This window comes from Muntiacus reevesi, chromosome 5, assembly GCF_963930625.1.
Source record: "Muntiacus reevesi chromosome 5, mMunRee1.1, whole genome shotgun sequence".
NCBI classification, from domain to species: Eukaryota; Metazoa; Chordata; class Mammalia; order Artiodactyla; family Cervidae; genus Muntiacus; species Muntiacus reevesi.
In genome coordinates this window covers 18342092-18358502 of record NC_089253.1, presented here as the reverse complement: position 1 = coordinate 18358502, position 16411 = coordinate 18342092, and the positions used below count along the sequence as shown (strand labels likewise).

The 16411-nt window shown below is 37.0% G+C and overlaps 1 protein-coding gene across 1 annotated transcript in view; it reads right to left on the bottom strand.

Moving 5' to 3' along the window:
- Positions 1–16411, bottom strand: part of LOC136169202 (glycerophosphodiester phosphodiesterase domain-containing protein 4-like) — a 130300-nt gene that overhangs the window by 10412 nt on the left and 103477 nt on the right. Inside the window, exons 14-15 of the mRNA XM_065937016.1 lie at positions 14247–14329; positions 13228–13280 (exon numbers count right to left, since the gene is read on the bottom strand). Coding sequence (XP_065793088.1) covers positions 13228–13280; positions 14247–14329 — 136 coding nt within the window. The remainder of the gene's footprint in view (positions 1–13227; positions 13281–14246; positions 14330–16411) is intronic.

Below are 16411 nucleotides of genomic sequence, written 5' to 3'. Positions count from 1 at the left end.
GGAGATAAGTGATTTATCTGATAAAGAGTTCAAAATAATGGTCCTAAAGATGATCACCAGGAGAACAAGGCATAAGTAAAATGAGAATTTTAACAAAGAAATACAAAGTATAAGAAAGCACCAAACAAATCACAGAGTAGAGAAATACAGTAACTAAACTGAAAAATTCAATAGAGAGGTTTAACAACAGACTTGACGAGCCAGAAGCAACAATCAATGAACTTGAAGATGGAACAGTGGAATTTACCCAACCAGACAAACAAAAGAATCAAAAATAGTGAAAATAGTTTAATGGATTTATTGGCCCATATCAAGAGGAACAATATGCACATTGTAGAGATTCCAGAAGTAGAAGAGAGAGTGAAAGAAAGAAAACTTCTTTGAAAAAATGATAGCTAAAAACATCCCTAACCTGGAGAAGGAAACAGACATTTAGATCTAGGAAGTTCAGAGAGGTCCAAATAAGATGAATGTAAAGAGACACCAAGCAAGATGTACTATAATTAATTATCAAGCATTAGAGACAAGAAGAGAATCTTAAAATCAGTGAGAGAAAACAACTTGTTACGTAAAAGGGAATCCCCAAAAGGCAATCAGCAGATTTCTCACCAGGAACTTTGTAGGCTAAAAGGGAGTGGCACAATATATTCAAAGTGCTGGGGGAAAAAACTATTGACAAACAACACTCTATCCATCAGAGGAATCCTTGTTATTGAAAGAGAGTTAAAGGGTTTTTCAGACAAGCAAGACCTGAAAGATGAAAGAATTCAGCACCACCTGACTGGCCTTACAGGAGCTGTTAAAGGGATTTCCTTAGGCTGAAGCAAAGGGATATGAACTAGTAACAGGAAAATATATAAAATATTTAATGTAAAATATTTTACATTATTTTAAATATTGAAAATATGTAAAATATAAAATGTAAATCTCACTAGTAAAGGTAAGTACATGGTTAAATCTGAAAATAACCTAATGTTGTAATGGTTATATGTTAATCACTTATATCTCTAGTATGAAGGATAAAAGACAAAAGTAGTAAAAAATAACTACAATATTGTTAATGGATACACAATAGGTAAATTGTGACATCAAAAACATAGATCATTGGGGGTACAGTAAAAACATAGAGCTTTAGCTTTAAAGTGTTCAATTTTAAATTATTATCAACTTAAAATAGACTGTTAAAAATACGTTTTATTTAACCTCATGGTAATCACAAGGCAAAAACCTGTACTAGACACAAAAGATAAAGAGATAGGGATCTAAACACACCACTACAAAAAATCATCAAACCACAAAGACAGAAGAAAGGAACAGAAAAAAGAATTACAAAACAGGCAGAAAACAACTAGTATAAAGCACATACCTACCAAAAATTGCTTTAAATGTAACTGAACTAAATTTTCTAAAAAGACCCAGAGTGGTGGCTGAATGAATAAAAAAACAAGACTTAACTATATGCTGCCTATAAGAGATATTCACTTCAACTTTAAGGACAGTAGAGCTTGAAAGTGAAGAGATGGAAAAAGATATTCTATGCAAATGGAAACCAAAAGAAAGCTAAAAGAAAAAGTTCCATCGATGGTTGCACAGCACAACAATGTGAACGTACTTAATGCCACTGAGTCATATATTTAAAAACGGTAATCAATTTTGTTATGTAAATATATTTTATCACAAGTTTCTTAAAAACCAACAAAAATATTGTTATTAAAATTTTATTTGACTAATGTTGTCTAGTCTACTCAATGTGCACTCTCTGTTCCTATCCTTTTCCAAACCATACCCATCTTCAAATTCCGGTTCTAATTCTTCCTAGTCTTCTTCCAATCCCAAAACATGTCACTTTTTCTCTGGATTCCAAGAACTATTACTGTCGGGATGAGTTCATTTGACAATTAATGATTCCTGTCTGGTGACAGATCTTCCACTTTATCTTAAATAATTATTCAATTATTTATATATACATAAATAACTAGATTTATCTTGACTTGATAATAACATGATAATTTTGATGCAATAATTTTGACTAGATTATGTATATGTATACTAGATTAAATCTTATCTGAGGGAGTGATATTATCCTACTCTTAGAGTCAGTCAAGAAGACAAGGTTCTTGAGCTTATGCCTGTGTTTGAAAAGTAATGTATTTTAAAATACTCCATTTTTTCTCATTGTAGCACTTCTTTCACTTGGTATATCCCAGGTATTTCTGTTTTCAGATTCTTCAGGTTGATAAAGCTTTAGACACTTGCTGCAGCTCTAATGACTCAAGACCTAGAGACATTGTGTTGGTGTGGGGTTATACCCATCACCCCACTGGGGAATCAGTGAACAAGGTATTATAAAGCACCCCACTTCATGCCAGAGGACAGAATGCATGTGTGGGATAAGATCTTTGCCCCTGACTCACGCTTATGCCACCTCTCATTCTCAGGATGGCAACACTTTGGTACTTATCCTCTAGTCTTTGTCAGCCTGAATGATCACAGAGGGGTCCAAAGAATACACCATTTACCTTCTGAGTTCCTGAGAGTTGCCTTTATTTACATGCTAATGTTCACTACAGATGAGATAAAACCTAATACCCAGAGAACAACCAGCTCCAGCTCCAAGATTACAACTATTTTCCCCTTGTTTGTCCCCTTAGTATGCACTCTTTAGAGAAAGGCGAGACCAGAATGGTTTTCCTGAGAGCCTCAACAGCTCTTCTGCACTCATTGCCTGACTCCTCTCCACTGTCACCATCCTAAGTTACAGAGAAGAGGAGGAAGAAGGGAGCAAGTTGTGGTTAATTCTTTGCAGACAGGCTTAGGAGGAGGAGGATGGGCTGGATGTGGTGAAAACAGGAAGGGATTCCTCGGAAGATTTAGTATTGGGGGGCCTTTCAGTTTGTTTCTGAGGATGAGAGACATCTATGGAGGAAAATATTCCAGTCGCCTTCAAGGCTGATGAAGATTGGTAGGTGGCCTCTCTGGCAGAATCCCGGATGGGTGCTTGGATAGATTCAGAGGCCTTCAACGTGGGGACCAGTTGTCTAATGTCATCCTCGCCAGGCACTGGTGTCTTGATGGTTTTGCTGACTTGCTTTGATTTGCTGGCTTTCTTCATGGGGACTACTGAAACACAGCTAGAGTATGGGTATTTCCTTACATTCTTAGTTAAAGCTGGGGAGAGGTCTGCGTGAGTCCAAGGAATTTCTGTAACTCGGGGGACAGGATCTACGGATATACATGAAGGTTCTTGACTCTGACTTTCTCCTGTTCGGAGGCTTGTACTCAGAGATTCTAAGGGATAGAAAAGACAAAAACACAGATTCCGCAAATGTCACTTCTCCAATATTTGCCAGTCACATGGTAAAATTCTAGTCATCTTTAAAATGTCAGCTCCTCAATTATCATCTCAGATTTTTTTCAACTATTTCTCTCCCTACCCACTTTCCTATGGTCTTCAGTTCATCAAGGTGCTGGAGTTTGAGACATTGCTTAATTCACTTTTTAGTTCTAGTAGGTTTTTCAGTTGACTCCTTAAAATTTTTCATATAATAATAAATGCAAATTAAGGAGTTTTGTTTCTTCCTTTATGCCTATTATTATTTTACTGAACTGGCTAGGATATCCAGTACAAGGCCAAACAGAAGAAAGCAGTAAGAGCTGGTACTGTTGCTTTATTATTTCTTAAAATTGAAGTTTAGTTGATTCACAATGTTGTATTAGTTTCTGGTATACAGCAAAGTGATTCAGTTATGCATATATACATATATATTTATTTTTTTCAAATTATTTTCCATGACAGTTTAGTAAAGGAAATAACAGTTCCCAATGCTATACAGTAGGATCTTGTTGTAGTAATTTGTATCTGCTAATCTGCTAAATTTCTAATTTATCCTCCCCGACCCCTTCCTTTCCTTTCGGTAACCATAATTTTGTTTTCTATGCCTCTGAGTCTGTTTCTGTTTCATATATAAGTTAATTTGTTTCACATTTTAGATTGCATACATAGTGTTTGTCTTTTTCTTTCCGACTTAGTATGATCATCTCTAAGTCCATCCATTTTGTTACAAATATCATTATTTCATTCTTTTACATTGCTGAGTAGTATTCCATTATAAATCATATTTTTATCCATTCACCTATCAATGTACATTTAAGTTGCTTCTATGTCTTGGCTATTGTAAATAGTGCTGCCATAAACACTGGGGTGCATGTATCTTTTCAGTTCAGAATGCTGTCCATATTCCCAGGGGTGGGATTACTAAATCACATGACAACTCATATTTTTCTGAGGAACCCCCATACTGTTTTCCATGCTGAGTACATCAATTTACTTTCCTACCACCCATGTAGGAGGGTTTCCTTTTCTTGACACCCTCTCCAGCATCTGTTATTTGTACTTTTTAATGATGGACATTCTGACGGGTTTGAGGTGATACCTCATTGTAGCTTTGATTTCCCTTTCTCTAATAATTAAGTGATATTGAGCATCTTTTCATGTGTCTATTTGCCATCTGTAAGTCTTCTTTGGAAAAATGTCTATTTAGGTCTTCTGTCCCTTTTTCACTTGCGTTGTTTTTTTGTTATTGAGTTGTACGCTATTTGTATATTTTGAAAATTAAGCCCTTTTTGGTTGCATATTTTGCAGTCTGTAGGTTGTCTTTTCACTTGTTTATAGTTTCCTTTGCTATAGAAAAGCTTATGAGTTTGATAAGGTCCCATTTGTTTATTTTTACTTTTATCTTTCCCTTGAAAGACTAACATAAGAAAATATTGGTATGATTTATGTCAGAGAATGTTTTGCCTATATTCCAAGACTTTTATGGTGTTATGTCTTTAAATCTTTAAGCCATTTTGGGTTTACTTTTGTGTATGGTGAAAGCGTGTGTTATAACCTTATTGATATACATGTGGCTGTCCAGCTTTTCCAACACCACTTCCTGAAGAGACTATCTTTTCTCCAGTGTATACTGTTGCCTCCTTTGTCAAAGATTAACTGCCTATAGGTGTGTGGGTTTATTTCTGAGCTCTCTATTCTGTGCCATTGATCCATATGTTTGTTTTTATGCCATTATCATGATGTTCTGATTACTATAGACTTGTAGTGTTGTACAACATCTGGGAGGGTTATGTCCCTGACTTTTGTTCTTTTTCCTCAATATCACTTTGGTGATTTTGAGTCTTTTATGGATCCATAAAAATTTTATAATTATTTTAATTCCGTGAAAAACTTCATGGGTAATTTGATAAGAATCACATTAAATCTGTAAACTGCTTTGGGGAGTATTGCCATTTTAACAATATTAGTTTTTCCAATCCAAGAGCATAGGATATCTTCCCATTTTTTGAATCACTTTCAATTTCCTTTATCAATGTCCTATAGTTGTCAGCATATAAGCCTTTCACCTCCTCAGTCAGGTTTATTCCTGAGTATTTTTTATACAATTTTAAAAGAAATTGCTTTTTTTACTTTCCTTTTCTCATATTTTGTTGTTAAGTTTAAATAAATGCAACAGATTACTGTATGTTAATCCTATATTCTGCCACCTTGTTGGATTCATTTATCAGTTCCAATAGTTTTTGTATGGAGTCTTTAGGGTTCTCTATATATAGTATCATATCATAGTAAAATGACCATTTTACCTCTTCCAATTTAGAAACCTATTTTTTTTCTTTCTTATCTAATTGCTGTGGCTAGGACTTTCAATAGTATGTTGAATAGAAGAGGTGAGAGTGGGCATCCTTGTCTTGTTCTAGATTTTAGAGGGAAGGCTTTAAGCTTTTCACCACTGAGTATTGTGTTGGCTGCAGGTTTGTCATAAATGGTTTTTATTACCTTGAAATATATTTTCTCTATACCTACTTTGGTAAGAGTTTTTATCATGAATGGATGTTGAATTTTGTCAAATGTTTCTCCATCATTTATTGTATTGGCAATCTCTCTCTCATCTTACTACAAGTTTATAAATTTTATTAATCTTCTCAAGAACCAACTTTTTTTTCTCTGTTTGTGTCTTTTCTATGTCTTTGATTCCTGCTGTCTTTATTATCTCTTTCTTTTACTTAGAAAATATTTACTTTATTTTTTCTAGATTTTTAAGGTAGAAATGATGAATACTAAACCAATATTTCTTCTAAGATTTAAACTTAGAAATCTCCTTGTAAGTCCTGCTTTAGCTATACTACAAAAATTTTGCTACTGTATATGCCTTATCCTTTAAAATATTTTCCAACCTCCTTTTTTTAAATTTATTTAATTGGAAGCTACTTACTTTACAAAATTATAGTAGATACACTGATATGAATCAGCCATGGGTATATGTGTGTTCCCCATCCTGAACCCCTCCCCCCACTTCCTTCCCCATCCCATCCCTCTGGGTCATCCCAGTACAACTGCCCTGAGCACCCTGTCTCATGTAACGAACCTGGACTGGTGGTCTGTTTCACATATGATAATATACATGTTTCAATGCTATTCTCTCAAATCATCCCACCCTCGCCTCTTCCCACAGAGTTCAAAAGACTGTTCTATACATCTGTGTCTCTTTTGCTGTCTCGCATATAGGGTTATCATTACCATCTTTCTAAATTCCATATATATGCATTAGTATATTGTATTGGTGTTTTAATTTTGGTGTACTTTACTCTGTATAATGTGAAGTCGCTCAGTCATGTCTGACTCTTTGTGACCCATGGACTGTAGCCCACCAGGCTTCTGCATCCATGGAATTTTCTAGGCAAGAGTACTGGAGTGGGTTGCCATTTTCTTCTCCAGGGGACTTTCCCAACACGGGGATCGAACCTGGGTCTCCCACATTGCAGGCAGATGCTTTACCATCTGTGCCACCAGGGAATCCCTGTATAATAGGCTCCAGTTTCATCCACCTCATTAGAACTGATTCAAATATATACTTTTTAATGACTGAGTAATATTCCATTGTGTATAAGTACCACAGCTTTCTTATCCACTCATCTGCTGATGGACATCTAGGTTGCTTCCATGTCCTGGCTATTATAAATAGTGCTGCGATGAACACTAGGGTACACGTGTCTCTTCCAGTTCTGGTTTCCTCGGTGTGTGTGCCCAGCAGTGATTCCTGGGTCGTATGGCAGTTCTATTTCCAGTTTTTTAAGGAATCTCCACATTGTTCTCCAGAGTGGCTGTACTAGTTTGCATTCCCATCAACAGTGTAAGAGGGTTCCCTTTTCTCCACACCCTCTCCAGCATTTATTGTTTATAGACTTTTGAATAGCAGCCATCCTGACTGACGTGTAATGGTACCTCACTGTGGTTTTTATTTGCATTTCTCTGATAATGAGTGATGTTGAGCATCTTTTCACGTGTTTGTTAGCCATCTGTATGTCTTCTTTGGAGAAATGTCTATTTAGTTCTTTGGCCTATTTTTTGATTGGGTCATTTACTTTTCTGGCATTGAGCTGCAGAAGTTGCTGGTATATTTTTGAGATTAATTCTTTGTCAGTTGCTTCATTTGCTATTATTTTCTCCCATCCTGAAGGCTGTCTTTTCACTTTGCTTATAGTTTCCTTTGTTGTGCAAAAGCTTTTAAGTTTAATTAGGTCCCATTTGTTTATTTTTGCTTTTATTTCCATTACTCTGGTAGGTGGGTCATAGAGGATCCTGCTGTGATTTTTTTTTCTTTTTTTTTTCAATTTTTCTGTGATTTTATTTTATTTTTTTTATTAGTTAGAGGCTAATTACGTCACAACATTTCAGTGGGTTTTGTCATACATTGACATGAATCAGCCATAGAGTTACACGTATTCCCCATCCTGCTGTGATTTATGTCGGAGAGTGTTTTGCCTAAGTTTTCCTCTAGGAATTTTATAGTTTCTGGTCTTACATTTAGATCTTTAATCCATTTTGAGTTTATTTTTGTGTATGGTGTTAGAAAGTGTTCTAGTTTCATTCTTTTACAAATGGTTGACCAGTTTTCCCAGTACCACTTGTTAAAGAGATTGTCTTTTCTCCATCGTATATTCTTGCCTCCTTTGTCAAAGATAAGGTATCCATAGGTGCATGGATTTATTTCTGGGCTTTCTATTTTGTTCCATTGATCTATATTTCTGTCTTTGTCCCAGTACCATACTGTCTTGATGATTGTAGTTTGCAGTAGAGCCTGAAGTCAGGCAGGTTGATTCCTCCAGTTCCATTCTTCTTTCTCAAGATTGCTTTGGCTATTCGAGGTTTTTTGTATTTCCATACAAATTGTGAAATTATTTGTTCTAGTTCTGTGAAAAATACCATTGGTAGCTCGATAGGGATTGCTTTGAATCTATAGATTGCTCTGGGTAGTATACTCATTTTGACAATATTGATTCTTCCAATCCATGAACACGGTATGTTTCTCCATCTGTTTGTGTCGTCTTTGATTTCTTTCATCAGTGTTTTATAGTTTTCTATATATAGGTCTTTTGTTTCTTGAGGCAGATATATTCCTAAATATTTTATTCTTTTCATTGCAATGGTGAATGGAATTGTTTCCTTAATTTCTCTTTCTGTTTTCTCATTGTTAGTGTATAGGAATGCAAGGGGTTTCTGTGTGCTAATTTTATATCCTGCAACTTTACTATATTCAGTGATTAGCTCTAGTAATTTTCTAGTCGAGTCTTTAGGGTTTTCTAGGTAGAAGATCATGTCATCTGCAAACAGTGAGAGTTTTACTTCTTTTCCAATCAACCTCCTTTATGATTTATTTTTTTAACACTCAGTGTTAAGAAATACACTAACTTCTGGAATCTAGAGGTATTTATAGATGTCATATTAATGTTTGTCTCTAATTTAATTTTGCTGTGATCATGGAATATATCCTGTAAGATTTCAGTCTTCTGAAATTCATCCATCGATGACACTTTCTACATATTTTTATTTTACACATTCCTTAATTACTGAAATTTTACATCATTTTTACTACTTTTGTCTTTTAATCTTAATGCTTGCTTTATAGGTGATTGAACCCCTGCCTTCATTATATATGTAAATTTTCCAGTGAGATCATAATTACTGCATGTTTTCTTATTACCATTTAGTGTCATTTCTTTTCAGTTTAAAGAAGTCCCTTTAATATTTCATGTAGAACAAGTATAGGGGCAATAAACTTCTTTAGCTTTTGTTTATCCTAAAAACTCTTAATCTCTCCTTAATTCTGAACGTTAAACTAGCTGTGTAGAGTCTGTGATGGGAAGTTTTTTCCTTTGAGCACTTTGAGTATATCATGACACTCCTTTATTACCCCGAGTTACTTTTCTCTTCCTGCTTTAAGGATTCTCTTTATTCTTAACTTCTACCATTTTAGTTGCAATGTGTCTTATGTGTGTCTCTTTGGGTTCCTCTTATTTGGAGCTCTTTGGGCTTCCTGGACCCAGGGGTCTGTTTGCTTCCCCAGATTAGGAAATTTTTTAGTCACTATTTCTTAAAATAATTTTTCTGGTCCTTTCTCTCTTCCCCTTCTGTGACCCATATAATGCAAATGTTACTCCACACAATGTTGTCCTAAAGGCAACATATGGTATCTTCACTTTTTAAAATTCTTCATTTTACTGCTCTGTCTGAGGGAGTCAGTCCCATCACTTTATCTTTTAGCTCGCTCATTTGTTTTTCCACCTCATCTACTTTGCTGCTGAGCACCTCTAGTGTATTTTTCAGTTTAGTCATAACTTCTCTTTGGTACTATATTCTCTATCTCACTGTTAAAGTTCTCACTGTGTTTATCCTTTCCTGAGTTTGATGAGCATATTTATGATCATCATAGTGAAGTCCCATCAGGTAGACTGCTTATCTCAGTTTCATTTAGTTATTTCCCTGAGGTTTCTGTCTTGTTCATTTGATTGGACTATATTCCTCTGTCTCCTCATTTTCCTTGATTTTCTGTTTCTTTCTATGCATTAGGTAAATCAGCTATCTCTCCCAGGCTGTTGAAAGGATTGTCATGTACTCTATTTGAAGAAATATGCCAGGTACACTTGAAAAGACCATATATTCTGTAGTTCTTGGGTAAAATGTTATATGCCAGTTAGGTCAAGATGGCTGAAAGTGCTCAGATTTCTATATTTATTCTTGTTTTATTTTTTGGTTTTTAATTGGTGTTTTAAGTATTAAGTGAAAAATATTAAAATCTCCAACTATGATATCTCTTTCAGTTGTTGACTAACATGTTCTGAAACTCTTTTACTAACTGAAAGCAGTTATAACTACAATGTCTTCCCTGATATACTGACATTTTAATCATTATGAAATCTTTGTTTCCAGTAATTTTCCATGCTTTAAAGTTTATTTTTTCAGAAAATATTTTTATATTTATTGTTTGCATGGCATATCACTGTCCCATCCTTTCACTTTGTAATCTATTTGAACCTTTGTATTTGAAACATTAGTTCTGTAGAGAGCATATGGTTGGGTCTTGCTTTTTTCCTATCTTGCATGAAGTCTCTACTTTTGAGTATTTGTTTCTTTGATATTTAAAGATTAACAAAGTAGTTGAATTAACCATAACCAAGTTTCAACTTGTCTCCTATTTGTTTTGTATGTTATTTTTCCTTCCTTTGTCCTTTTTTCTCTGAATTCACCTACTCTAAAGAGATATTCTCCTGCTGGCATTGAAGAAAAATCTGCCACATTTTGAGAGGACAAAATGATCAGGACTGGATACAGTTTCTAAACTCAAAATCAAAACCCAGTCAACAGTAATCACAAAAACAGGAGCACTTTAGTCCCAAAACTTTAAGGAACTAATATCAGCCAATAACCAGTGATCTTGGAAGCAGAATCTAAGTCTCAGATGAGACTGCTGCCGAGGCGAACACCTCAATGTTAGCCTGGTGAGACTCTATGAAGAGGACCAGACAAACACATGCTTAGACTCCTGACCCACACAAACTCTGAGATGATAAATTTGTGTTGTACTGAGCTACCAAATTTGTGATAATTTGTTCTGTATCAATAAAAACCTAATATATATAGAAATATAATCTACCCAAATGAAGCACAGACGTTAAACAGGCTAAAAATAAAAATGAACAGAATTTTGCTAACTTACAGGAAACCAAGAAAGAAGATAGAGGCAAAAAATTCTGAAAATCAAAGACTGAAAATTTATCCAATTTGATAAAATTATACTCTGATCTAAGGATCTCAGAAAACTCTAAGCAGGATGAACACACACACACACACTCACTCATATACACACTTAAACACAACAAAATAAACTATAATAAAATTACTGAAAACCAATAATAAAAGCAGCAACCTTAAAAAGCAGCCAGAGAAAAATGACATATTACCAGTAGATGAACAATGATTTTTTAAATGGAAGATGTTTTTATAAGACTTTTCATAAGAAACTATATGAGACAGAAGACAAACAATGAACTTCTTTAAAGGGCTGAAAAATGTATCCGAAAGCTCAGGAGGTGATGAAAGCCGTCTGGAGGCAGCATTAGGTGCAGCAGTATGTGCCCATCTCGGAGATGGTTATGGTACAAGATGTGAATTATGCTTAATGTTCAAAGCTCTGTTCTCCTCAACCTAAATGAATCTGGGCTGTGGTTTTGGCTTCTTTTTGGTCATCTTTGTACCTTTTCTCATTCTGAACTTGTCCCCACTCCTTCTAGGAGTTGGGGTGAGGCCCTAGAAGTGTCTCTTGGAAGTACTCAAACAGCTTTTCAACACATTTACTTAGATCAGGAAAAATTGGTTTCTCTAAATGGGCAACTGGAAATGGTATAAAAAAACAGGAAAAATTTCAATTTATTTCTTATTCACCTTATTTCCTTATCATCATTTCAACATGGTGTGAAGCTGAGGTCAAGTTAACTGTACTTTTATAAGGCATTTTAGACATGTCTTTTATCCCAATTTAAACAGATTTTAACAGTCTTCCTTCAAAACTTCTCTCATTCATGCATTCCTCAGCTATTCCATATTCTGTCCATTTCTTCACTGGATTACTGTTACAGGCTGAATTTTGTACCCCACATTCATATATTGAAGCCATAATCTCCAGTACCTGAAAATCTGACTATATATGGAAACTGGGCCTTTGAAGAGGTAGCTAAAATGAGGCCAATGGGGTGGGCCCTGATTCAAATCTGACTAGAGTAGAAAAAATTTGAGACACTGGGCAGTGGTGGGTAGAAGTGTGTGCAAAGAAGAAAGGCTGTGAGGACACAGCAAGAAAGTGGCTATCTGCAACCAAAGAGAAAGGCTTCAGAAGAAACCAAACCTGCAGACACATTGATCTTTCACCTCTAGCCTCCAGAACTATAAGAATCAGCTTCTGTTATTTAAGCCACCTAGTCTGTGATATTTTGTTTTCATAGCCCTAGTATACTAATGTAACTACTAAAAATCGTAAGGGAACTGGAACATGGCCTTCAGACTTCTTACCAGCTAGCAGAGTGATCTAAAAATCCATAGAACTCAGTTACTTGAGATCTCTCAGTCCCTTAAGAGATTCAGTGAACTTGGCTTAAACCTTCAGTTTCACAGAATGAAAATCCATTTCATTTATTTCATTTAATTTCCTTTCATTTCATTTGAGTTGTTCTGATGAATAATAAGTTATTCTGCTATTCTATCCTTTTACACAAAAGTCCAAGCATACTGCTGCCTTGTTTGAAATTCATTTGCCATCTCCTGATTGCTTATATGCAGAGTCTATGTTCTTTTCAGCATGCCCCCTCCACAATTTTCTCCCTCAACCTTCCAACATACATATCACAATTAAAGTCGCCTCTAGCACACAGCCCTGATGAGCATGGCAGCCTCACTGTCTTATACCTAGGCATCTGACCCAAAGGTATCAATTGCTATGCCTTTGCCTACTTCCTCACCACTCTCTGTGGGCCAGTCCTCTCACCTCTTGATCCACCCTCCACAGACAACTTTCAGTTCCTTTAATCTCTCTCACAGGGCTTGGCACAAAGTGGATATTCAATAACTATGTGATGAATAAATATATGAACCGGTGAACAAAAAAAATATCCATTTCAAAACCTTCCAAGCAGTGTCAACACTTAGAAGATAAAAGTCCACAATGAATCCTGATGCCAGGGGCCCCCAGAATCTGTGTCCAACCCATTTATCCCAATTTCTCAGTGGTCCCCACTCCCCAATTTCAGACCTCCTTCAACTCTTGTCAGAAACATTAAGGCAGGCCCTAAATCCTGGAGGCAATGGGTAGGGATGATGAGAGTGGGCTAGGCCTCTAACTTTACCTGTGTGAATGCTGGTGCTGTTGAGTAATTTTTCTTTTTTGCTCTCTTTCCACCTGGAAGGAAGCAGAGTATCCATGAGCCTCATGGATCTAATCCAAAATAGGCAACAATTCAAGGCAGTGGTCAGAAAAGAACTTTATCCAATCAAATTCTATGTTAAACAGAGGGTTTATAGTTTCCTCCTTTTTAAAGGATAGCTCAAATGAGGAAAAAATGGGCATGATGCGATCTAAAGACCATGGTCTCTTCTAGCTAAAAATTTTTCTACCAGATGTTCCATCTCTTACCCTGAACTTTGGAATCTTGTAGCATTTTCCCCTCAAGAATTCTCAAATGTCATTTTCTCAGACAAATACAAAAACTATGGTTTGGAAAGGGGCAGTGATTTCGCCAGGGTCACCCAGCAACGATGGGAAAAATCAGGACCAAAAGCCAGGTTTCCTGGAGGGTGAGCCTGCTCTTTACACAGCACCCTACTGTGTCCCATCCTGTGGAAGGTGGGAAGAGGGAGGCACTTGTTCTGAACAGCCTTCAATTCCAGTCCTCTCCCAACTGATCCACAGGGGATCTGCAGTAGCAGGTTTTGATTAAGCTTTAGCTATGTCAGTCACTCAGTCATGTCTGACTCTTTGTGACACCATGAACTATAGCCCACCAGGCTTCTCTGTTCATGGAATTCTCCAAGCAAGAATACTGGAAGGGATTGTCATTCCCTTCTCCAGAGGATCTTCCCCACCCAGGGGTCAAATCCAGGTCTCCTGTATTGTAGGCAGATTGTTTACTATCTGAGCCACCAGGGAAGCCTGTCAGAGTCCTTATTCTTAGAATATGGTCTCAGGTAGAGGCAGGAGAAGGGGTGTGAAGGCAGCATGAGAAGAAATCGGAGGTTCCGAGTCTCCCTGAGGACCTGCCACATGGGATTATGGGACGAATGTAACTGTCTTCCTTCAAATTTCCATAAAATGATTTATATTTTTATTTTGGGAAAAAATCATATAAAATTACAAATATATGCTTACCAATGAAAATAAAGTATGGCAACAATGAAAACTGCAGAAAGAATATCCATGAGAATCCACACAATCAAATAGTACTTTGGTGTCTGCAAAGCAGAGAACACAGTTAAAGGACTGACAGCTGGAAGGGAATGTAGACATGTGGGTCAAGTCCCTGGCTTGGCTGCCAGGGATGGAGCAGGGGCAGCACAGGGAGAGGAAACTTGACTGCTGAGGTTAGCTTCGAACACAGAGAATACCTGCTGCTAACCGATGTAATCCCCCCGACATGTGCCAAGGGCTCCACAAGGGTGAAAACACTTCACACACCTCACTTCCCTGGACCCTCAACAGAGGTCTGAGGGAGTCGCAAGCAAGTCGCAAGTCACATAGAAAGTCTTCTCTGGACCCAGGACTACAGCCCAAGTTCCTTGACTTCCAGTGCTCTACGTGTTCATGGCACAGGTTCCCAAACCTGGCTGTGCATCCAAATCTACCTGAGCTGCAGCCATTAGTAATATAGCTTCCTGAGCCTCACTACAGACTCAGAAGTTAGAACTTCGGCATTTTTTTACAAGCTTCCCAGGAACAAGCAACCAGTCTGTGAACCAGCATTTAAGAATCATTCTTCTAAATTGTCATGCTTCAAATAAACATACTGAAATTACAATTCTTAATTAACACATCCACTTCTCCAGGCTCCTTGCCTGAATCTCTGATTTCACAGAGCTCCATTTTCGAGGTTATCTTGTATGAGTTTTTTCACTCCACAGCTTTCTGGTTTTTTGTTTCTGGCTGCACTGGATCTTCGTTGCTGCACTCAGGCTTTCTCTAGTTGCAGTGAGTGTGCTACTCAGGCTTCTGTGTGGGGCTTCTCTTGTAGAGCACAGGCTCTAGGCGCGGGGGCTTCAGTAGCTGCAGCACACGGGCTCAGCAGTTGTGGCACAGACACAGGCTGAGTGGTTCTGTGCAGCCTACGGAATCTTCCTGGACCAGGGATCAAACCCGTGTCCCCTGCACTGGCTGGCAGATTCTTACCCGCTGCACCACCAGGGAAGTCCTTAACTCCCTAGTTTGATTATCCCTTTCCACCTTCACTGCCTCTCCTCTAGTATTACCTGATGGTACTGGGACTACCATTTTTATTCTTTCATATGCCATTTCCACCTTATCCCAGGGTCTTCCCTTGGACTTAATAACAGTGATAAAAATAATAACATAAGCAATCATGATGATGATGAGAACAACAACTAACATTAATGAGAACTTAAAGGAGCTAAGGAAGTGTGCCAAGCACTTTAAGGGTATTTTCACAGCTTATCTTCACAACAGCTCTACTAGGCAGGTACATTAGAAGCTCTTAAACCACTTCCACTAAACTGAGGTTCTTAATCCCCTCTGGGAACCTGACATAGACGTTTTGGCCTGCTCCAGGATGCCCATAAGGTGAGCTGTACAGTCACCAAGAATCAGTTATCCTTACTACCCAAATGGCTTAGAACAGTTGTACCAGTTGTTAACAACTGTGCAGTATAATTCAGTTTTACTAAAACCTGTAAAGTCTGAGTTTAAAAAGTATGTCATTTTCTTTTTTTTTTTTAAAGTATGTCATTTTCAAGGAAACTAAATCAGTGTTTTGAAAATCTTGTTGAAGACAGAAAAGGTCATTTAAAAAATGAGCTGCAATTGACTTAGGTGTGAGAGAAACACTAAGAGATGGGGTGGAGGAGGATTCTAAAAATCTGTATGGCTTCCTCATTCCAGTCATTTCTCCAAATGACTTCAAGTTCTTGTGTTCTAAGGAAACAAAACTTAGAAATCATAGCTGGTTCATTAGGAAGAACACACAAGCAAGAGAATACAGAATTCAATCAGCTGAAATATACTCAAAGACCTGAATCTATGTCAAAAGTTGAATGAATATTTTAAATTAAAATGTGTGAGGTAGATTATTTATAAAAATGATCACAATATTCCTCCCCAAATGCAGGTCTGTATGCAGTGTGACTCTGCTGTTCCTCTCTAACAAGAGGTAAAGTTTGTTTCTGTCCTGCCCCACCATGAATCCGGACTTGACCATGTGATTATCTTTGGCCAATGGAACATTAGCAAACATCAAAGTGGGAGATCCTTAAAAAGACACATGCACTGGGGCTTGCCTTTCTCGCTGCTGAGAACCCAATGCCACC